Source organism: Ursus maritimus, assembly GCF_017311325.1.
Source record: "Ursus maritimus isolate PB19 chromosome X unlocalized genomic scaffold, ASM1731132v1 scaffold_X1, whole genome shotgun sequence".
Classification (NCBI taxonomy): Eukaryota; Metazoa; Chordata; class Mammalia; order Carnivora; family Ursidae; genus Ursus; species Ursus maritimus.
The window spans coordinates 112,980,570-113,005,030 of record NW_024423319.1 but is presented as its reverse complement, the minus strand read 5'-3'; the positions used below and the strand labels follow the sequence as shown (position 1 = coordinate 113,005,030).

The following is a 24,461-nucleotide window of genomic DNA, read 5'->3' as shown; positions in this document are numbered from 1 at the left end:
CTTATCAGCACACATTTATTGAGCTCTGTAGACTTTCAGCTCTGTGAGGGTGGGGATTGTGTTTGATTTTGCTCACCACTGTAGAATAAAGGACAGAAAGAAGGAAGGGAGAAAGGAGGGAAAGAGGAAGACAAGGTACTATGCTAAGTGATTTGAACACTGTCTCCAAGAATATTTTATTTAGTGTGAAGATACAGATATGTAAAAACAAAGCAAAATATTATAATGATTTTCATTAAAAAGACACATAGTTATGATGAGATTACAAAGTAGTGGTTAATTCTATCTGGTTAGAGGTGGGGGGAAGTGAAGTAGGTTATGAGAATGTTCACGGAGACAGTATATTAAGGACTTTCGTAGGCCCTTAGGGTACTCTTGCCTGTATTGTCTCCTTCCTCCATAAAAACACATTTAAATATAACATAACTATGGTACAACAAGATGACTATAATTATCTGGGCAGTCTAGGAACACATTGCTGGGAGGTCCAGCAAAGACCTCCAGGAGGGGCAAGATGTTTAAGTGAGAGAAAGGCTAAGGACAAGCTTAAAGAGTGGCTGAGAGACAGGGAACAGTGTAGAGAGAACAGCTCGTTCAAAGGCCTGGAAGTGAGAAATCTGTTACGAGTAGATGAAAGAGAGTTAGAGAGACATAAAGAGGAGCACGGTGAGAGATTAGAGAGGAAGGTGTAGGTCAAACTGCAGCAGGTCCTGCCTATGTTTAAAAAGTCTGGCTTTATCCTAAAGATAATAAAAAGCCATTTAAAAGCATCTATGTTATGGGCGCCTGGGTTGGTTGAGCGTCTGCCTTCACCTCAGGTCATGATCCCGGGGTCCTGGGATGGAGTCCCACATTGGGCTCTCTCTGCTCTGCGGGGAGCCTGCTTCCCCCTCTCCCCCTGCCTGTGTTCTGTCAAATAAATAAATAAAATCTTTTTTTTAAAAAAGCATCTATGTTAGGAACCAACAGGATCAAGTTTATATTTTAGATATTCATTCAAGCTACATTAGAGTCAGTGGACTGGAGAGGGTATGGTGGATATCCTGGGGGTCTACCAGGCCCCCTCTTTGAGGCCATGTACCCATCCCCAGCTTCTGGAAACAGTGGCTTTTGAAGGCTCACAGCTGATTCCTTCCATGGGAGTTGCCCCCAGCCATAGGGAACTACCTTTTCCAAGAGCAGACCCTCTCCCAGAGAGCACCCATGGCCATGACTGGCTAATGTGGAGATACAAAGGCCCAGCCACCTTATCTCAGTCAGGGACAACCTCAGCTCCTAAGCTTCTTGAAGGATTGCCTGAAGCCTGTTGTAATCATGTTGCTGGTCACTTCTCCTCTGCCTAATCCTACTCTATTAGTTTTCTATTGCTGCGTAACACCTTACTGCAAACTCACTGGCTTAAAAAAACACACATTTATCATCTCACAGTGTCCATGGGTCAGGAGTCTGGGCACATCTTAACTGGGTCCTCTACTCAGGCTGCATAGTGTGGACCAGACGGCATTCTCATCTGGAGACAGTCTGACTGGGGAAAAATCCACTTTCGAGCTCACTCTAGTTGTTGACAGAGTTCATTTCCTTGTGGTTGAAGGACTGAGGACCTCAGCTTCTGGGTGGCTGTTGGTCAGAGGCTGTCTTCAGAGCTGAGAGGCCACCAACAATTCCTAGATGCTGCTCACAGTCTCTTTCACGTAGGCTTTCCCAACATGGCCACTTAATCAAGCCAGCAAGGAGAGTCTCTAGAACAAGTCTGCTAGCAAGACAGACTCAAACAAAATATAAAGTAAGTGCAGGAGTAACATCTCTTCATCTTTGCTTATTCCATGCAGAAGTAAGTCACAGGTCCCATCCTCACTCAAGGAGAGGGGTTACATAAAGGTGTGAACATTAGGAGATGGCAGACATCTTAGAGTCTATTTGCCACACCTGCCTTCCTCACTTCTTACAGGTGTATCTCCTGAGAGCACTCCCCAATAAACCTTCTGCCTGCAATTACCCATCTTGGAGTCCATATCTGGGGAGTAACAATGGGGCAGGAAAGGGAGTTAGAAACTGTTGCTGTAACATCAACTATGGATGATAGCAGTAGGAGACTGAGCAGCAAATTTTCTTTCTATTCATAAATGTATAATAATTTATTATTAGAAATTAGAATAGTCATGGCCTATCTGGAAGTAAAATGAAGTCTACAAAGTACAAGATGTCTTCAAGCAAGGATACACACAACAAAAATAATTCATTTCTAGGGTTGCAGAACAGATTACACATAACTAATAAAAATCAGGCTTACTAATTTCCACAATATGAAAATAAATCTCAGGCAACAGTCACATAATTAAAAAGAGATGATTAGCACTTTATTAAATTCACAGAGATTGTACTTTTACAAATTGCAGAAATAGTCAACCAATAGGGCTGCCTTATTAGAGAATGATAGAGAATAAGTATTGGTATGATAACAGGATCAAATTCCACCTTGTGTATTGACACTCCCATTTTCATCATTCATATCCCATTTACAATCATTATATTTTCTTCTTGCTTAGTCACATACAGAGTGATAGAAAAATATTCAAAAAGGATCCATTTTCAAAGATTTTTACACCACATATGGGTATTCTTCACTGGAAAAATCTCTCTCCATAGGTCTTCAAAGTGTGAAAAAATATATATATATATGTACTGGTCTGACCTTATTTTCGGAAATGCTTAACACTAATGCACTTTTAAACCAATAACTAAAGACACCATATGACTACACCTATACATTGTGCTGTCAAAGAAATATTTTGGAATATTTTGAGTAGTCAACAGTTTATGATTCCGATGGTCTTCAGGGGTATAAATGATGGCCTTTTACTTTCATGCACACGCAAAATTTCTCAGAAAAGAATGGTGAAAAAAAAATAGATGATCTGCCCTTGATAATTTATAATGCTCAGCAGTTGCACGGAAACAAGTGTTGAGTTTCTTGGGGAAGCAAAACAGCAGCCCTTCAGAGAGGGGTGAGCCGCTCATCCTCTGTCATGAAGGCATCGTTAATGTGCCCTCCCTTCGTGGTCAGAGGATCGCAGGGGATGCCGTTCTCAATTGTGATCATGTTTTCACACTTATCTTCAGTGTCATCCACTTCAGATGGTCCCTTGCTCTTCCTAAATGCACATAAAAAGAATGATTGGGGTCTAGAAGAAGAAAGCCTGGTCTTCTGTATAAACATGGAGAGCAAGAGAGGGAAGAGGAAACTTAGAATGATGAAATAATTGATGACATTCTGTATTTTCAAATAAATTGCAAAGATCATAAAGAGCTAATGAAGTGAAAAGTTGCTACAAGATAAGAAGTCTGCATGGATGATATATAATATTGATCAGAACAAGTGTTTTTTTTTTTAAGATTTTATTTATTTGTTTGACAGAGAGAGACAGCCAGCGAGAGAGGGAACACAAGCAGGGGGAGTGGGAGAGGAAGAAGCAGGCTCATAGCGGAGGAGCCCGATGTGGGGCTCGATCCCATAACACTGGGATCACGCCCTGAGCCGAAGGCAGACGCTTAACCGCTGTGCCACCCAGGCGCCCCAGAACAAGTGGTTTTATTTGGAATACTAAATATATATGAATATGTATATGAGTGAATATATACATTTATATGAATTAGTGTATTTGCATACACACATATACACATATACATTCACATACACAAACTGCATTAAGGAATGTGAAGAAAATGTATGGTAACTTGGCAAGTTAAAAAATTTAGCTCTAGGAAAACAATAAAAATGGAATTTTAAAAAAGTACTAAATTCCTCTCACAGGATTTGACAAATAGTCCGCAAATGTTGAGTGAAAATCAAATTGAAATGAGATATCAGGAAGCAAACACACTCCTTTATAGAAAAGAAGTAACCATTATAAACTGCAGGTTTCACTGCTCGGCTCTATTTGTTACAAAATGGTTGTCTTCATTTGTAAGTTGGGTTTTTGGAACTCAGAACACATTTTACTAATCATATTACAACTCATGGCTAAAATTCCAGGTCATTAAAAAAAAAAAAAGAAAAACCCCACCTCTATATATAAATCTTTGAGTTTTCATTCTCAGATTCTTTGTAGACTCTGCTAGCCCCACCCTTAATATTTCCTTGGAGTGTGGGACGCTGTAGCCTTGAATTCAAAGGGTCTTCCTGTCTTTTGTGAAGGACCGAGACACTGAGCCAATTATGCTTGATAACAAGAGATTAAAGATGAGGCATCATGGAGGCATGATTTTGGGCATGAGGCTCCCAGACTTGCCAGAGACTCTTTTGTCCCAGGAATCTGTGGAAACTTCAAAGAGGCAGACCTGAATGGATCACACTGCTGGAATGGTGGGCATTGCTGTGGTGACCAGGATGGACTGGACTCCCACCACTATGGAAGTTCTTTAGAACCTTCGTGAATCTCTGGTGAGTGAGGAGGTGGTAAAGATGCCCCAGTGATGACTGAGGTGGAGTTTCCTATTAGTCCTGCATGAGAGTCCATTTTAATGTGCTTTAAAGAATATGGTGGAGGAAGGGAGAGAAAAGAAAGAGCTTTTACAAAGGAATGACAACCATTATAGAAAGAGTAACAGAAATAGAAAATCACCAATATAATAATAATTGATTCCGATGAGGCTCATCAATGGATATCAACCACTGAGTAAGAGATGATTTGAGAACAGGGTATTCACACAGTCTCAGTCTACCACCCCCACAAGCAAGGTACTGATTATAGAGATATTTGTATTTTGTCAAGGAAGAAATCTGGTGAACATCACCAACAATGAGACAAATTGACAAGTATCTCCAGATATGATGCAGTGAGATTTTATTTCTTTCTTTCTAAAATTCTGTGTTCTGTGTTCCTACCCCACCTCACCACCATTTTTTTTTTACTTGAATCTCTCAGGAGGAAGTAGTCAGACAAGTCCAAATTTTAAAATATGTTTTGGTGGGCAAAATACCCATACAAATTTTTTAATATTTTATAAAACAGCTGATCTGGACTCAGCACAGAGTGGGCAGTCAAGTGATGTGCTTAGAGTTGGATGGACAGACACATGGATAGTTGGCTACCTAGACAGACGGATGTATGGATCAATAAATGTAGATCAATGGCTGGCTGGCTGAATGATAAATTAATGGATGGATGGACTACTGCTGTAGGCAAAGTTACTCAGCCAGTAGCCCAGGGTGGATCTTGAATGGGTTCCAAAGAAAGAAAGAGAGAAAGAAAGAAAGAGAGAAAGAAAGAAAGAAAGAAAGAAAGAAAGAAAGAAAGAAAGAAAGAAAGAAAGAAAGAAAAAAGGAAAAAGAGAAAGATGAATATATACACACATAATATTTCTTGTAGCTCTTGTATTATTGCTTTTCCAAATGAATGGAGGAAAATACTTATTTTCCTACCCTAGGAATTAGGAGCTAGTATAGATTTTGCCAGGCTTTGCTGATGGTTTATTAGATAATTCCAAATAGCTGAGGTTCATTAAGAAAGGTAAAGTATCATTCCAATACTGTAGATCCCACTGTCATCGCTTGAAAGTATTTCGCCATTATATATATGTCACTGTCAGGTGTCACAATTTATCACTACAGGCCTAATGCTGGGTTAGAAGTTTGGGGTTCCTAGTCCCAGAGACCTAGGAAAAGATAAGCTGCTGTGTTTTTCCATCCTCAGGGTGAAGATACTCTACTGGCCATTCTAAGCTTTAGCCATTAGCAATTAGGGCAGGTTGGGGTGAGCACAGTTTCATGTGATGAGAAGGTCCTACAGCCAGGTGAAATCACCTACTAGAGGACTAGAATACTTTGCCCCCCCTTCCTGTGGACAGGAGTATTGTTATTTTCCATGTACCCCAGAAGGCAAATGCAATTGACATTCTATAATCATCAATCATATCATTTCCATTCACAGTACCCAACATTCATTGAATAACTATGTTTTGAGTAACTACTGTGTGTTTAAACAGACACAGTCCTTGTCCTAAAGTGAAAAGAAAGGACTTAATAATAGGGGAAAACTCCAAATTTCTCTCATCCTCCCTCCCATTTTTTATGGATCATAAAAAAGAGGAGTGATGTTTCAGTAGGGATGAAGCCCCAGTAAAAAATGTATATTTATAAATTATCATCAAAAAATGTCTAGTTCATGCAATTTCCCCTACACTCACTCCTTACTGGGCTTGGAGTGAATAAGAATTCTCCACAACAATAAACAGATTTTAAACAGTCAAATCTTACTCTAAAATTTGTGTATATAAGTATGAAATTCATATTACAAAAATCTCAGTGGATGGAGCATTCTAAAGTAGGTGGCAATGCAATGGGAGTCTTAGAAATGGACACTGCCAGTGTCTATTTGCTAGTTCCCTCAGTTCAGAAAGTGTTTTTATCAAGTTAGATGAAAAATCACAGAGAGCTGGACACATGCAGATCACTGCAAGGAATCTCACCTTCCTCTCCCAACCATAAAGGAGAACTAATCTGTTAGGTCTCACAAAGGAATGGGGAAGAACTAAAAAGAAAGATGCAAGCAGACAATGACAAGTTTGTCTTCTTTAGAAGAAGGATTTCTCAACCAAAACGATTCTGAGCGAAATGACTGTGGAAATGTATCTAATGGAGCTGTGCCAGTGGCAAATTAGGTACATATTCTGCCATCGTGACCTTAGATCCAGTTGTTCAGAGTCTTGGCATTGACGGGCTTCGCAAACTGCAGTGTCAGTAACAGGCTGGCTGGCCATGATAAGCAGCTCAAAGGTTATCTAACAGTAATACGGCACTTTGTCACATTTCATAGTATGTACTATATTAAACTGATTCACTGCCTCTGCATTGCTCTTACTAACAATAAAACTTAACTATGCTTCTGGATCGTTCTGATTTGATGTTCTGCTAAAAACATGAATTCTTTTTCCTGAAAAATAAAATTGAGTGTTAATGACTTCTGCTGTTCTTGCAATGTCCGGCAGTTCAGGAAGATTTTTTAATTTTTTTTAAAGATTTTATTTATTTATTTGACAGAGATAGAGACAGCCAGCGAGAGAGGGAACACAAGCAGGGGGAGTGGGAGAGGAAGAAGTAGGCTCATAGCGGAGGAGCCTGATGTGGGGCTCGATCCCATAACGCCAGGATCACACCCTAAGCCGAAGGCAGACGCTCAGCCGCTGTGCCACCCAGGCACCCCAGGAAGATTTTTTTAAAAAGTAACTAAAATACCTGAAACTAGTTCTTCAAAACCTTGCGAGTAGATACTTCTCATAAATCCAGACAGAAGAGGGGCAACAGAGGGGACAAAAAAAATACCGGGTGACTCTCAGAGCTAAGGGGTGTTGAGGAGCAGGGTGTGCTCCAAATAAAGTAGTGGCAGGGCACCTGGGTGGCTCAGTTGCTTAGGCATCTGTGTTCAGCTCAGGTCATGGTCCCGGGGGGCCTGGGATGGAGCCCTGAGTTGGGCTCCTTGCTTAGCAGGGAGCCTGCTTCTCCCTCTCTCTAGGCTGCTCCCCTTGCTTGTGCTCTCTCTCTCTCGCCAATAAATAAATAAGTAAATAAATAAATAAAATCTTTTAAAAAAAAGATAAAGTAGTGGTGGCTGAAAGTACAAAGAATATTTCGGTCTCCCTTCAAACAAGATAGGGCTGAGGAGCCAAGGCCCAAGGATGGCCAGAAAAACAACAAAGGATAGACAAATATGACTTTGAAACAGAGCAGAATTAATTATTGGGGAATGAGACCTATCCTCATAATCAGTATGGATACTTCCTGGGGAAAATGTCAGTATTACTGGAATGATTTCAGTGGGCATTGCAGTCCAGTCAGATTGATGGGCTTTGGGATCCAGCCTATCTGGTTTTAAACATGGTTACTACTAACTTTCTGACCATGCGACTATAGGCAGGTTGCTTTATGTCTGCCATGTGGTAGTGATAATAATAATAATTAGTATCTACTACATGACAGAAACCAAACAAAGTGCTTTGTATACATCATCTCATTTAATTGCTATTGCAATATTATAAAGATTTTATTATTATTCCTGTTTTTCTTTCTTTTTTTTTTTTTTTTTACAAAAGACCTTATTTATTTGAGAGAGGGAGCACAGAGGGAGAGGGAGAAGCAGACTCCCTGCTGAGCAGAGAGCCCAATATGAGGCTTGATCCCAAGACCCTGAGATCATGCCCTAAGACGAAGGCAGATGCTTAACCAACTGAGTCACCCAGGTGCCCGTTATTATCCCTGTTTTTCAAATGAAGGAGCTAAAACTCAACTATGTAAAGCAGCTTATCTTTGAGAATGGAACAAGATTGGTGAAACCAGTGGACCTATAACTCTACTTAATCTCCCCAGGCTTCACTGAAAACCCACATTTGATTCCTATTGAGTATGTACATTTAAGAACAGAGAAGGAAAACAATTATTAGCTCTAACATTTCTGATTTTATTTACACATCTTTTTTTAAGACTACTGACTTAATTAAAACTTTAAAAGAATGTGAAGTTTCAGTATATGAAAATGTTGGCTGAGCCCCATCCCCTTGTGTGAAAACCAGAATTTGTAGAAATCTAAATGTATTTCTGCTTACTGCTGACCTTATAGGAATAGAAATAAAACCAGAAATAAGCCAAATGAATGTACTAATGACTCTGCTCAACTGTGACCATTAGCTAGGATTCAATGTCCTGAGTCCTTAACCTGGCTTTGTTACCAAGTGCAAGACTATAATCTCCTTGTAGGAAGGGACCATCCACGTTATCTGTGTATATATCTTCCCTGATAAATACTAGAGCTCCCATTACAGAATGGATGGTCAATAAAGGAATAAGATATTTTTTACCTCTTTTGGGCCTTGGCTTCTGGAGAGATGAATTTAGAGCACTTTCCAGTGTATAAAGCACTTGTGTGTATTCTCTAACTTTGTCTTCTCATCATCATAACTATTTAAGAAAATATTATTATCCTCATTTTCCATATGTGACCTGCTCAAGATCACTCAGCTAATAAGCACCAGGGCCTGAGACTGGAACCCAAAACCAAGAGTATCAATCCAGTGCTTTTTCTACTAAAACACACATCACATCAAGTGCATCACCATTGTCATTGTCACATCACCATCACCATCACAACCATCGCTGTCATCACCATTATCATCATCATAAAGCTGACCAGAGAACTAAAACATCTACTTGTGGGCTGGCACTAGACACAGATCTAGTACAGACATCATTGTGAAGTATATGCCGTTCATCATGGGTACCTGCCCACCTACCCAGATGCTTAATTGTTTCCCAAAAGTTTAAAAAAAAATAATTTTCCAACTTTTTTTCCTTTGACAAGTCTCTCATTTCCACAAACTGCTATTCTCAACTAGATGGTAATAGAAAAGCAACTTCCTCAAATTATTTCACAAGGAGGTGGCATTTGTAATGGTGGCTGGTATAGGCTTGCAAGAGGTCATTGTTAAATATTCAGAAATTTCATACTTGGTAGGAAATCAACAAATGCTACAAATTGGGATATTTTTTAAGAAAGCTGGTTAACCAGTTCACCACTATTATAGTAAACAGTAACTCTAATAAGATCACTTTTTAAAATAGTGTTTGTTAACTAATAAAATCCCAAACAATGAGCCATTGAACTGGAAAATTTTTTATAGTATCATGGCAATTTCTGGATGAAAACGAGATCCCTTTTCAGTATCTCCTAGTCACAGAAATGGGTTAAGCTGATCTTGGATAATAATACTGTTTATTTAGTGCATGCTATATTCTAGGTACTTTATACATATTTATCTCATCCAATCCTCACGGAAGCCCTGTGAGACATTATCTTCTTACTACAGATGGAGAAACAGTCCAATGGAAATTGGATGACTCGACCAAGATCATTTGGCTAAAGGGTATAGCTGGTGTTTGAGTTCACCTAATTTGGCCTCCAATGACTGCATACTTTACAGCCAGCAGCTATGAATAATCAATGTAATGCTGTTACTGACACAGGTAAATGCTTTCCTTGAGAATTTTCCTCAACAGTAAGTTTCAATATGCATATGTCATAGATGACAGTGGCACACTTCTCCACAGAAGCAAAATGGTAACTGAGATGACCCTGCAGACTCTCCTGGCTTTCTAAATTTAAGATTTTGTATCATGCAAACTATGTTCATTAATATGTAATGTATGGATTGAATTGTTGAGCAAATCTTTGTCTTCCTCAGGACTAAAGGCATTGGGGGCAACTCCAGCCTTTTCCATGATTAGAAAGGGCTTTCATCACCATTACCAGGGCTCTCCCCACTCCAGACTGCACCCTCTCCATACCTTTGAAGAAATACTTTGCCCAAGAGAAGCCCACCACAGATTGTATCTAACTTAAAACACAACAAATCAATTTATCTTCAGAAGGTTGTCATAACTGTCCCGACTCTATTTGCCAATTAGTGATGCTCTCCAGGTTTACGCAAGAGATTTGTCTATCTGTTTTCCTAGTCTGAACACAAAATGAATTTGCGAAGGCAAGGTTGTGACAACAGCCTCACTTCTCCCGGGTAACAGATTATGATGCTACACACCCAATTATTATATTACCGCAGAACCTGCTCAGCAGGAAAGAGATAGCACAAGCTGGAAGACCAGTAAATGGCAGGATAATAAAATAACAGTAACAGCTAACACTTATTGAGCGCTCACCGTGGGCCAGGCACCACTCTAAGCACGCCACTGCATTAACTCTTTTTATCCCACCAAGTTCATTATTACCGGTATACCTCGCTGTCACTCTAGCAAAGTTATCTCTGCACAGGCCACAAAGAAAGATTTAACCAACTCGACACTAGCACTGCAAACCATATTCTCCTAAGCTTGGGTTCCCTGACTCATTGCCTGCGCTTCCTGATATACATAGAGTTAATGGATTACATACAAGAGCAGAATCTACGATACAAATACTTTGAATCTAAGCAGTATGTCTCACCTTCAATCCTTCTAACTCCTACAGTATATTGTGCGAGTGAGAAAACTGGGAACCAAGGAGATGAAGTGAATTTATAGAGGTTATGATCCTTAAAACCACAGAATCACAGCATTCTAGGATTAATATGTAACTTTAAAATATTAAACATAAGTAGTCAAATCTTGCAAGGGAACCTTTCTTAATATTCAAAAAAAAAACTGAAAACAAAACAAATTGACAATTTGTACCAAGGCTCTTTGCATTGCATGTCATGCCAAGATGAAGAAAATCAGGCAAGTAGAACTTGATTTTAATCTTTGAGTTTAAGTTGGGGACTAGACAATAAATCTCATTTATTCCAGAGCATTTCATTTATCATCTCTGAAAAAAAGTTATAAAGGCCAACATTTGAAATGATTCCTTTCTGCTTGTAACTAGAGTGAGACATATGTTAACTAGCAAACCTCCAGAGAAACATCTAGTTGAACCCACACTTGGCCAAACTCATCCCACAGTGGGCATCGGCCCTTCTGAAAACCAATGTATGTCCCTGTGATTCCCACTTATCAGAATTTCTCTTCCTCGGTATCAGCCGAGAAGGTTTTAGAAGAATCAAATTGTCTAGTGAAGAGTAAGGACTCTCCCCACTTCCCCTCTGGATCAGAAGTACTTGTAAACAATATTTTCTCCTTTCATCATGCTGAAAAATCCTATCCTCCTCTCCTCCTGTCCCACTACCTTAGTAACTTTCCCACTGGTCTGAAATTCTTCCTTGAAGTAACTGCAATAATTTAGACAGCAAAGTTTGTAGGTGCCCCCAGAATCCAGGTAAAGGAACTCAGGGAGTAGGAATCTCCAAATTGGAAGCTCTCAAACTAAGTGAATTAGAATAACCTGGATATTCATTAAAATCCATCCCCTTCACCGATTATAATTTAGAAAGTCTGCAGTAGGGCAAAGTAACCTATATTTTAAATGAGTGTTCCAGGTGATTCTGATGCAAGGTATTGATTCAAAGTTCACTTCAAGGAACATGATTCCATATAATACTATAGGCACTAGAGGGACAAGCAATTGTTGAAAGGAGGGAAGTATAGAATCACAAGAGTATCTGGGACATGATGGTGGCTGTAGGCACTGGGCCAAGAAAAGGCAAGCCAAGCTGGGGCTGCATGGAAAGAACTGTGGAACTGCTGGCATTTGGAGGTAGAGGACTATTAAAGATTAACTCTGCCTACCCAAAAAGTCTGCTTAGCTTTGTACATCTAACTTAAAAAAGCATATTACAGATATTAAAATCAATTACTGATATGAAATATTCATATGATGTAGAATAAAGAAATAGATAGTAATGGAAGCAGTCATAGTAAGGGACACTGGTCTCTAAAAAGTCTCTAAACACAAGAGCCTACGTGATATTTTGATAATCACCAATATTTTCAAAGTTTCAGATTTAAGGCATTATCTTCAGCTTGGGGAAAATCCTCTCCTTAATTTTCCAAGTCATGAGGAAATAGGAAAATCCTCCCTAAATCACTCCGTTTAAGTATCTTACCTTCTACGTTGCCGGATTCCTGATAAAATCAACAGCATGACTGCCACTATGACGATGCAAAATATCACACTGAATATAATAATCCAGATGGGCACAGATGGGTCAGTGGGTGGTGCAAGAGTGGAAGGAATTTTTAAAAATTCCAGGGTCTGATCATTCAAAAAGAAGGCATTGTTGATCCGGTTTCTATTCATTCTACAATATAATGATGATTAAAAACAAACAAGAGAGGAAAAAAATTAGAAACAGAAGGTACAGACCTATCTCTCCATGATTACAATTACCTCTATAAACAGAGCATCCCTGTAGGAAGGGACCTCAGGTTGACTAGACAGTTTGACGGGGGCAATCATGTTGTGGTACTTTTTCCATAGCAGTGCTGGCTGCTACAGAAAGGCTCGCCTACTGCCCTCCATAGTTGGGAATGTCCTGGAAGTAACCAGAAGTCATGAGCTTCAAGCTCTGCCCACCATGTTTTATTTCCAGAAAGGTAGCATCTAGACTAAGATGACACAACTCTTAAGGTGGCTTACACAAATACCAACAGCCGGAAGAGGTAAAATAATGTGTAAAAAAGTGGGTGATAAACATAAGAAAAAAAACAGGAATAAAAAAGAAAACATGAAGCCAGGAGCAGCTGCAAATCCATCAATTTGATTTTTTTCATTAATTCAATAAACATTTGCTGATAACTTACCAAGTACCAGATAATGGTGCTAAGTGCTGGAGATACAAAGTGAAATGAAAATACCAAGGCGCTTATAGTCTAGTACAGTCTAGAAGGATGGCACATCAGTCCCTCCACAATCACAGTGCAGTGCAAAATGTTCCATGAGAGAGGTAAATATGGCCACGATAGGAGGCAGTGGAGGGCCAAGTACACCATATTGAGAAGTCAGGGCTGCTTTCCTGAGAAAGCAACTTTTGAGCTGTGTTTCGAGGGACACATAGGAATTCTTGAGACCAAAGTGTGTATTGAGCACAGGAAAGGAGACAATGGTATAGATTTGTTCAGGAAACTACAAGTTTCATATGACTAAAGTCACTGGTGCTTGAGAAGTCCAAAAATCTAGAAAAATATCAAGGTAAATGAATTACTCTTCCCAGGGAAAATCTGCATTTTTGGTGGTGGCAGCAGTTAGGGAGGGGTTGATAGCAAAGACTTATTTGAATAAGTGAATTTCTAACTGGAATTTGCAAACTATCTGAGGAGATTTCTTGGGGATATCGTATGGCCTTTACTGAATTCACACTAGACAAGCTGACTTCATCTACCTCTAGAGCAGCAGTGGAAAATACATATATAATGTGAGCTTCATGTGTGACTTCAAATTCTCTAGGAGGTACATTTTAAGGAAAAGTAAAAAGAAACAGGTGAAATTATTTTAATATTTTAAAGTAGGCTCCACACCCAACATGGGGCTTGAACTCGCAGCCCTGAGATCAAGAGTCGCATGGTCTACTGACCAAGCCAGCCAGGCACCCCGAGACTATTTTAAGAATTTTTTTGCCCAATAAATCCAGAAAAATACGATTTCAACCTGCAATCAATATTGAGTTGGTTTGCACTTTATTCTGTACTCAATCTTTGCAATCTGATGTGCACTTACACTTAGGGTGTATCTAATCTTATACTAGCTACATTTCAAGGGCTCAATAGCCACATATGGGGGGTGACTACCATCCTGGACAGTGCAGGTCTTGAATCTGACAGAAATGGCTTGAGAATCTCTGCAGTTCAGCACTAGGCTATCAGCAAAGACCTTCTTTAGCAAATAAAAATCTATGTTGAGGCATGATTATTCACGAATGTGAAAAAGAATCCCAGCCAGATAATCTATAGCAGGGGATAATGCTAATGTAATTTTTTATCATAATATCCTCTAGTTCCACCCATGTCATTGCAAATGGCAAGATTTCATTCTTTTTGATGGCTGAGTAATATTCCAGTGTGTGTGTGTGTGTGTGTGTGTGTGTGTGAGAGAGAGAGAGAGAGAGAGAGAAAGAGATCTTTTTTATCCATTCATCTGTTGATGGACATCTGGGCTCTTTCCATATTTTGGTTAATGTCAAACTATGGAAAGTCTGCTTTTTCTATAACCTATCATTGATAATCTGGGAATACAAACCTCTCTACAAAATAATGAACCCCACTACTAAGGTATAACTCAGAATAAAATGAGAAGTTGCTCAGTATTTTCACTCTTTCTACCTGGTTAGTGAACACTTTGCTGTTCTTTTGCCTCTCAGGCTGATTAGAAGTTCTAGATCAGTACAGACTAAATCTCCAACCACCATTGAAATCCCCAATAGGTGTCAATCACATGGATATCTTGCAGCCAAGATTGGCCTAATAAGGCCAGGCCCTCATAACACAGCTAAAACAGACACCTTAGAACTGGTGAGTCATTCCCTCAAGTAATCCCATAGGTGTGCATGCTCTGGGGGAGAGGAAAAAACACCACTGGATGTGATGGCAGTATGCCTGGGTTCAAGTCCTCGCTCTTCATTTTTCTAGTGTGGTGGCCTCAGCAAATCGATTAGTCTCCCTGAGTCTTAGTTCCCTCATTTATAAACCAGGGATAATAATAATCATGCTGGGGCGCTTGGGTGGCTCAGCTGGTTAAGCATCTGCCTTCAGCTCAGGTCACGATCCCGGAGTCCCGGATTGAGCCCCGTAACAGGCTCCCTGCTCAGTGGGAAGCCTGCTTCTCCCTCTATCCCTCACTTCTCTTTCTCTCTCTCTCAGATAAATAAATGAAATCTTTAAAAAAAATAATTACTCAAAAGTGATTGGTGTTGACATTAAATGCCACAGATGTGCAGGAACACGCTTTACGGCAGAAAGGGTTGTACAAATATGAAGTGGAATCAGCATTATTTTGCCCAACTCCACAGATTCTTCAGCCTTGAAATCCCTGTTATCTGCCCTCTAGCTGCCATCCCCTTGCTTTTCATGTTATCCTTCCTTCTTGTTATCATTCTCTTTATTTTCATACAATCCTGATGAGACCTATTCCTGACATAAATTCTCATTCTCTCGGCCAACGTCACCCCCTAAGTAGCTTCTCCTGCTAGGACCTTTGACAGAGACACTTTGCTGTGGACATATTCACCTGCATCCTCCACCTTCACCCCCAACACTCACTCTCCTCCCTCACATTAATGGAAGCCTGCTTTCACCGTAGTGCCTGCATTTCCTTGTAGCCCTCCCAGATCATGGGGAAGGCTTGAATAAAACTCCTTTTCACGTGAAATACAGTGTCCCTAATTCTTATTCCCTGAGTGGTGGGTCTTAACAATATTTTTTAGTGGCAAAAGTACAGGAACAATGTAGTTCAAGCCTTTTTGTTAAAGCAGATTAAATCATTTCCCTCTAGTATAGATCCTCAAGGCCTTTGCTTCGGCAAGGGAAATGGATGATTGTTCACACAAAAACCTTTGGCATTAATTATATACTCATTATCTTAAATGTTAATATTTTACAGAGAACAAATGAGTTCTTATACTAGATATTTCTCCTTGGTAAAGAGAATAATGTGTATTTTGGTAACTTGTAAGTCTGTTGTGAGGGTGAGTTACTTTGTTTCATTCGTTCTTTTTCCAGAAATAGTTTATTTTCTGAACTCATTTTCCAATATACCTTTGCCCAACATTAATCATTTGAGGGATGCAAAGTTTACATGCATAACGTACACATTGATTGAAGTAAAAACAAACTGCATCCTTCTTTGAAGTCAAGAATACACTTCACTTTTGAAAGTTTGTTATGATCACAAGGAGAGGCGGAGGGGAACTCTCAGGAAAAACTGTAAAATTTGAAATGGGTAAAAAATATTACTGAGTATCTGGTGAATACATCTTTCTGGACAATTTATACCTTCTATTTGTCTTTGAGTTATTTTGCAGATCTGTAAGTGGTAGAGAACTGACATAATATAAGTGATTCTTGTTCAGAGAAAATCAAGTGAATTGTGTCTGGTAGAATATGATTGATCACTACCTGATGGATAGAATGGTGCATCTTTTTGTAAATGGACATCACCATTCCTTGATTCCCATAGATGCATGGTTCCTTGAAGTCTCCTTTGAACTGGTTTTACCATTTTACTGGTTCCCTCATTAATTAACAAGACAATAAAATCTTTAGTGGCATTAATTTTTAATTTGTATGAGAGTCATGCTTTTACCTTGTTTTCAAAAAGTATCTTTTAAAGTCAAAGACTGTACATTAACTAATGAAGCTAAGTCCTTAGAGACCCAAGAAATGAGAATATTTTTATTGGTTTTTAACTAAAAGTCAAAGGTATGACTTGTCCTTCAAAATACCTTACATTTATTAACTCATTTAACCTTCTCAACAACTCTGAGAGGTTCCATAACTATTCCCGTTTTATAGATTATAAGAGGATAACAAAGTGAGGGGAAGTAACTTGTCTGTAATCAAGAGACAAAACCAGAATTTAAAACCTAGCATTTGGCCTCCAGAATCCATGTGATGAACCATCACACAACAGCACCGTACAAGGTGTTCTTGCTGAAAGACGACAGCACTAAACATTCATAGCTAATATTTAAACCAGGGTTTCTCAGCCACAGCACGCTTGACATTTGGGGTTGAATAATTCTTTGTTCTGAGGGGCTGTCCTGTGCATGGTAGGATGTTTAGCAGCACCCCTAACTTCTGTCTATTCAACACCCCCCCACCTCAATTGTGACAACAAAAATGTCTCTAGACATTACCAAATGTCTCCTTGGAGGCAAAATTGTCCCTGGATGAGAAACACTGATCCAAACTAATCCCTAATACAAACTAACAAAATTAAATCTCTCACATATTAATAAATAAATCATTGTGAGGCAGAGAGAGAATTCTTCAAAATTTATGAAAACAGTCAAATCAATCAACAAGCTGATATACCAGTAGAAGACATATTTAGTGGTGATTACCTTATGGCTGACTGTATCTCAACAGCAGGAAGGGTGTAATTTTTTGAAGGATCTGTAACCACAAACCAGAATGACACCCGCTGGGTTACATTGCAAAGCAGGACATGAGAAATTCTGCAGATGATGGGGAAAAAAAAAAATAAGCGAATAATGACTAATTCCATTAGGACATCTGCTCTGGTGTTATTACCATCTTAAAAGGTGTCTTAGTTATGAATGAAGTCATTTATACCATTTTAAGAAATGCCTTATTAAGAAGAAAATAACATAGGAAATTTCCTTTGTTTCAAAATCAGATACTTAGGGATCATTCTTTAAATAAGAATCTACCAAAATGAAAAAATAACAAAAAGTAACAGTAGAGAGTGTTAAGGATCTCATTCTCCATCACCTGTTAGCTGACAGCACCCCGGCTTCCCCAACACTGGGCCTCTTTCTGAACCAAAGATGCCTTTGGTGTTTCCTCATCAAGCTCTTTTTAGCCTCATTCAGCCTTCCACATCTCAGATTCAGACAAATCAGTTGCCACCCCTTGGTCCAATACTTGCTTGCTGTGTTGGCCACACTGCTGTCCCTCTCCCACTTCAGTAGTGGAGTGGACGCAATGACGCAATACGAGACCTCCAAGCTGAAGTGCTATCGTCAATTTACCAGCAGCCTTTAAACACTGTTTCTGCAATTACCTGCTTATCAACTGTCACCTGGGATTGTGCCACACCACTCTGTATACATACATTACCACTAGATATGACAGGGAAGAAATGACATTCGTGTTCAGATTGGAGACAATTATATATGAATGTATGAAAAATATAAAAGTTGAAAATTACAGGAGTGTCCACATAAATCAATGCTGTCAGAGCTAAAACATAAATTATGAATGGCATTTGCCATTTCCCTAAGAGCAAAATTGCTAGAAGTGACATTAGCAACCATTCTGGAAGATCAAAGCACACATCCCCTTTACCAATAAACATAAATTCCTCTTCCTTTAAAAGAGCATTCAAGTGCATGATGTTCATTTTTACAATAATGAAGAAGGAGAGTGCCATTCTGTCGATTTTCTGTAATTTTCAGGACCTGACCGGGATGACTACATTTTTCCCGTTTTAAGTGTCAGGTACAAAAGCCAAAGTCTTCGTGGCCCCTCCGCCTAGAGCCAAGCGCCTGGGACCCGCAGTGGGAGCTAGAGGTTCCCTGTCCTCAAGAGCAGTGGGCTCCCGGAGCAGTCGCCGTGTCCACGGGGCCCTGGCCTGGCTCGTGCAGGGCCCGTGTCCAGAGGGTTCCCCGCTCATGACCCCACGCGCTGCCCTTGCGCCCGGATCTCAACGGCCGCCGTACCCCTGCGTGTTCCGCGTCTACAGACACTTGGGGCACTTGCGGAAGCCGGATTTCCCCCTCGAAGGCCCCGACCCCGCCGCCCTGCGAACATGGGCAGCTACCTGAGCAGATCCCTGGGCAGATCCCTGGGCTCAGCCAAGGCCGCGCCGCGACGCCCCGCTTGGAGGCCCCGGTCCCCGCGGTCCAGGCCCGCCTACCGCCCACTGGGCCCGGTTCAGAGCCAAGTCATCTCCATCCACCGGGAGCGCTGGATCCGGAGCCGGCCCCACCCCACCATGCCGCCCCACCTGGACCACCCCGGAGTCCAGAGGGTGATAGTCCCCAAGGCCTGGAGGCGCTTTCACGGCAAATCACCCCTCCAGACCTTCCTGGGGTTGGAGTTCTCTAGCAATCGCAAGAGTTTTGTGAAGCAGTGGCATTGGAAAACCCAGAACCTCCTGAACATCTGGAACATGGTGACCACCAAAATGACTCCTCCTGAGTGCAGTGGGAGCTTCAGCAGGGGCCCACCCATGCAGGAGCACCCGGACTCCTGTGCCAAGGAGAGCCGGCTGAGGGCTCGGAGCCGATGCAAGAAAGGAAAAAAGAGGATCCACAGACCTCTCCAGTTTGAAGCGCCCCACGCCAAGAGAAGGAGGCAGAGCCCAGGGGCCAAGCCATCTGCCTTCAAGCCTGTGTGGAAAGATGGAGTGGTCCCTTCCTTTGTGCCCACGCCTGGGCCTCTGAGAAGAGGCCTCTGCTCCTGGGATCCCAGTGACGGAGAGGACACCCGCCCCGGGCCTGACCTGCTGCCAGGACACCACCAGGCCACGGCAGAGTGACCGGGCCTGGGCTGAAGAGCACATCAGTGCTCCCCAGGGCCTGGGCCCTCCTGCAGCCCGAGGTCCCCCTTGTATCCTGAGCCAGAGCCCTGCCCCCACCACCTCCTGAGACTCAAACCCACAGTTCTTTTACCCTGCTGACCCCTGCTCTACCCCTGCAGGAGTGACTGACCCCGCCAGTCAGCCCTCACCACTCAAGCAGGCAGCTCCGCCAAGCCCCCAGACCCACCTCTCCCGACCCTGCAGAGCCCACGCTGAAGAAATAGTATTGCTGTCAAAATCTCTGCCTTCCTCCTGCCCACCCACTCCTCCTGCCTCTTCCCTGGAAACACACTTAGCAGGAAGGCATGCTTCTCCCCTATTTTCCCAGCTTCTGGAGTGAAAACAGTGTTCTTCTTTTAATGATAATAATAAACAAAATCATTATCATACAGAGTGTCTTTGTCTTTCTTTCCAAGATACATATATTATTAGGATTCTGTCTACACCGTGAATTCTCTACCTTGGCACTGTTAACATTCGGGGCCAGATAATTCGTTGTTGTTCGTTGGGTGCTGTCCTCTGCATTGTAGGGTTTTAGCAGAATCCGTGTCTTCCATCCTCTAGGGGCCAGCAGCATACCCACATTGTGAAAATACAAAAATATTTCCAAACATTGCCATATATTCCAGAGGGAGGTGGAGGGGGGTGTCGTGGGGTGTGGGGGGTGGGCGGGAAGTAGTAAAAAACAAAACCAAAAGAAACACCACACTGGTGGAAAACCTCTGAGGGACAGTGACCTCTACTGGCAGACAACAGTCAAGCTTGGTCTCCCAAAATAGGCTATTTTAAAACACAGCAAAGCCCCAGGAGAAGAACAAACCGAAGTGGTACCTGCTTGGCAAAAACAATTCCCCCAGTTACTGTATGGTGACTAATATAACAAAATAAAAATTATAAAAATAAATAAATAAATAAATAAAAATTGAAAAGAAAAAAAAACAATTCCCCCAGTTTTGGAGAATGCTGTGGACTGTGAATGATTTAGATAGTTTGGCCCTATTAATCATCAGAAAATGCAAAATTTAAAAAAAAAATAACCTACTCTTTTAAGCTCCTCAGGTTGGCAAAATTGAAAATGCTAAATAGCATGAATTGCTGGTAAAGACACTGAGAATTGGAACCCCAGGCAGTCCTGTGAGTGTGAACGGGTCCAGCCAATCTGCAGCAGCACTTGGAAGTCTTTCCTAGAGGAGAGCGTGACTGTGAGAAACTCTCCCACGTGTGCTTGCACACACGCATGCACACACACACGCACACACTGGTGAGGATGTTCTTCCCAGCACTCTGTCAGAGCAGAGAGCTGGAACAACCTACATGCCCACGCACCCGGGAATGGATAAAGTAAACATGCTATGTGCTTTCAAGGGAATAGTGTTCTGCAAAGTGAAGGAAAGAAACAGCCTAAGGATTCTCCACTCTTGGGCTAGCGGGCCACATAATTCTGTGCATCGCAGGATGTTGAGCGGCACACCTGGCCTCTATCGCCCAGATATCAGTAGGAACACCTCCAGTGGGGACAGTCAAATACATCTGCAGGCATTGCCAGATATCCCCAGAGGGACAAATATCACCCCCAGACATCACTGAACTGGAGCTACATATTTTTCACGATAGGTTACATCTCAAAAATACACTGGTGAATGAAAAAGATGGGGAGTGCTCTATTATGTGTAGCACGTGCCGTTTATAGAATTTAAGCACATGCAAAGTAATATTGCTGGAAAAATGGGGAAGCCAGGAACCGGGTAAGAGGTCATCTGGACACTGCCTGCATTGTTCTTTCCATCTAAAGCCTCTTAAATACTGTTCAAACATGAATTTCACAGCATCCCCCTTGGAAAGTCGGAGAATAAACAAAGCAAAGTCTCTTCTCCCATGGAGCTTGCTTTCTAAGGGGGTACAGACAGAAGATAAACAAGTAAATGGACACACTAGCAGGTGTGGAGAAGTGCTAGAAAGAAAAATAAAGGAGGAGGAGGGACACGTACGAGTCCACTAACACAACTGTGACCCCACGTACTTTCCCGTGTCTCCATCACCATGGAACTACACCATCCTTTACTACGAACTCAAGTTCTTTACTCGGGGTTTCCACTGGTGGCAAATCATGCTTTCATGGAGAACCTAGCAAAGAGATTGAAAATATTTTATCTACCTAGATAGAAAGATTGCTAGAAGATTCAAATTGTTGCTGAAAATATTAAACTCAACATTTTCAATGTTGACAGTTACTGTTAGATACCAAATGTCCTGGACTGAACCTCTAGAAATCAAGTTTGTGTTTTGAAGTTTACTACCCGCCATTGGCTAGACTAGAGACAAGGCATTTCACTCTACATGAGTTGCTAGAAAGGGCTTGAGATCTTAGCGTGTCCACGAGGGTGCTGGTGGCATTTTGAGTAGGAAATTCCTTATTACGTGGGACTGTCCTGAGTTGGCACCACGTTGATTATCTCTCAGCCCTGCCGTCTAAATGCCACAACACTCTGCAGGCATAGATGCAGCCCCGAAACACACCACATTTCCATATGCTACCTGGATGGGGTCAGAACCATACCCACATCAGAAACACTTATAAACCTCCTCCAAAGCGTCAAAGTCCTGAAAACCAAGGCAGACCAAGTCCATGAAAACCAAAGGAAGATGGAGAAGCTGTCTCCATCGCCAGAGTGATCACTGAAGAGGCCTAGATTCTGGAACAGAAGAAGGACATCAGGGAAAAAGGGAAGGGGTCTGAAACATTCCTTAGTTTAATAATATTGAAATCATGACAGTCCCTTAATTTCGATATATCTATCGTGGTTATTTAATATAATAGCATTAGGGAAGTGGGTGAAGAGTCGAGAGCAGTTTCTCAAACTCAGCACTATTAACATTTCAGGCCGGATAAGTCTTACTTGTGGGAGGCTGTCTATTGTTTTGTAGCATGTGTACCACATCCCCAGCCTCTACATGCTCGAGGCTAGTAGCACGTCCAACTGTAAAACCAGAGTACCTCCAGACAGTTTGAAATATCCTCAGGAGCAGTGGAGGGAAGAAATCCCTCAAGGTTGAGGACCGTTGGTACACAGGATCTCCCTATATCATCTCTGCAAGTCTTTTGTAAATTTGGATGTATTTTTTTCTAATTAAATACATACAAATACAGGAGCAAAGCGGTTGGTTTTAAAGTTGCCTGGGTACGGTAATATGATCTACAAGACTAAAACACGGCAGTGGGTAAATAATAGTTTTACTGGCTTCATTGATAAAGAGATAACATAGAAATGTACTCTGAAAATAAGTCATCTTCAAATGCAAGATACTGGCATCCACCAGCATAACAGTGGTCTTAGTAATTATGTAAAATATTTGGAAATTCTGTTATGTGTTCAAACATATCAAGGATATCAGGGAGCCTCGCACTGTACTAGGGTCCTATGAAGCACTATTTCCATCACCTCTCCAGGATGCATAGAGTGAAAAATGGGAATAATATTCACTGCTGAGGGGTCTTCGACTAGAGAATATTAAGTATCCTCCCTACATAGTGGTTCCTCCATAAAAGAAGTCCAGGAGTTTTAGAAAACAGAAAAGTAACTTTGTGCTCAACAAATAGCAACCATAGAAATATAATGACTGAGAAGAGTTTCTGTTTTGTTCAGGTACAGGCAGTTGAAGTAGGAATGAGTATGCCCACTTCCTAAAGGAACAAGGTTGTGGGAAAGGCCAGGGGAGACAAGCCCCTGCTTCTGGAGACAGCTGTAAGGTGAAGGCTGTAGAAGAAGACAGAGAAACTCATGGGCTGGGCCTTCCTCCTTGTTTGGAGGATGCTTTGAGAAACGAACCATGATGTCTTGGTTCCCCCAAGAGTGAGAAACTGAGGGCCAAGGAGAGAGAGAGCCCAGGCAGTCCAGAGCTCCTTCCTATGACCATTGTCACTAGACCCAGCAGGGGACTCTCCACTGAGGCAGAAGAAGAGGGAGAAGTGGGTGGGTGGGTGGGTGGGTACTGTTTCTTGTGCCCTTGGTTTAAGAGCCTGGATGGTAAGGACGCTTCATTCGCTCACAAAAACGTACAAAGAACTAGCACAGATTAGCCAACATGGTTAGGGATGGTGAAGAAAAGAGTTCCTACTGCAAGGGCTTTTAGATCCCATGACCCTTCCCATAAGTGCAGGAGTGTAGTGCTAAAGACCCTTGAACACCAAGGTCACAGTGTCTTGAGCCAACCAGAAGATTAAAAACCGAAGTGAGGCCAATAATTCCTGAGATGCCTGAATTGGCTCACAAGATTCCATACCCCAGCTGAGAATAGACCCAGGACAGTCCGGCGGGCAAAGGGCTACCAGATTTCATGTGATTTCTCTATAGTCTTTGTCAAGAGGCTCTCTAATCCCTGGCCTGATGTGAACTTCATTGTCTCCAAGCAAAGAAGACCCTCTTCCATTTTATCAGCTGCAGAGTCACCTGGGAGACTATCATAAATACTTAGTTTATCTGCAAAACAAGCCTTCTCTGGGCCCTGGGACATGAAGGCGAGGCCCAAGGCTGTGCTGCTCTCATTGTGAGCCCCTGCATTCCTGCAGTGTGGCCCCTGTGGACACTCAGGGAGGGGTTGTGAAATGGATGGATGGATGCATGGATGAATTAATTAATGGAATGGAGAAATGAACTCCATTGTTTTTATGATATTCCAAGAGAGACAAACCGAGAAAATAAATAGGGCAAACACCAAATAGGAAAGGGGGGAATGAAAGGAGGGAGGTTGCTTCCCCAAAACATTGTTTGCTCAACCACAGCTATTCAG

General features: G+C 41.5%; 1 protein-coding gene across 1 annotated transcript in view; it reads right to left on the bottom strand.

Moving 5' to 3' along the window:
• Positions 1–2,362: 2,362 nt before the first annotated feature.
• CLTRN (collectrin, amino acid transport regulator) overlaps positions 2,363–24,461 on the bottom strand; it is a 42,794-nt gene continuing 20,695 nt past the window's right edge. Inside the window, exons 6-8 of the mRNA XM_008696398.2 lie at positions 17,470–17,583; positions 12,520–12,714; positions 2,363–3,152 (exon numbers count right to left, since the gene is read on the bottom strand). Of these exons, the coding sequence (XP_008694620.1) occupies positions 2,996–3,152; positions 12,520–12,714; positions 17,470–17,583 (466 nt within the window). The 3' untranslated portion in view covers positions 2,363–2,995. The remainder of the gene's footprint in view (positions 3,153–12,519; positions 12,715–17,469; positions 17,584–24,461) is intronic.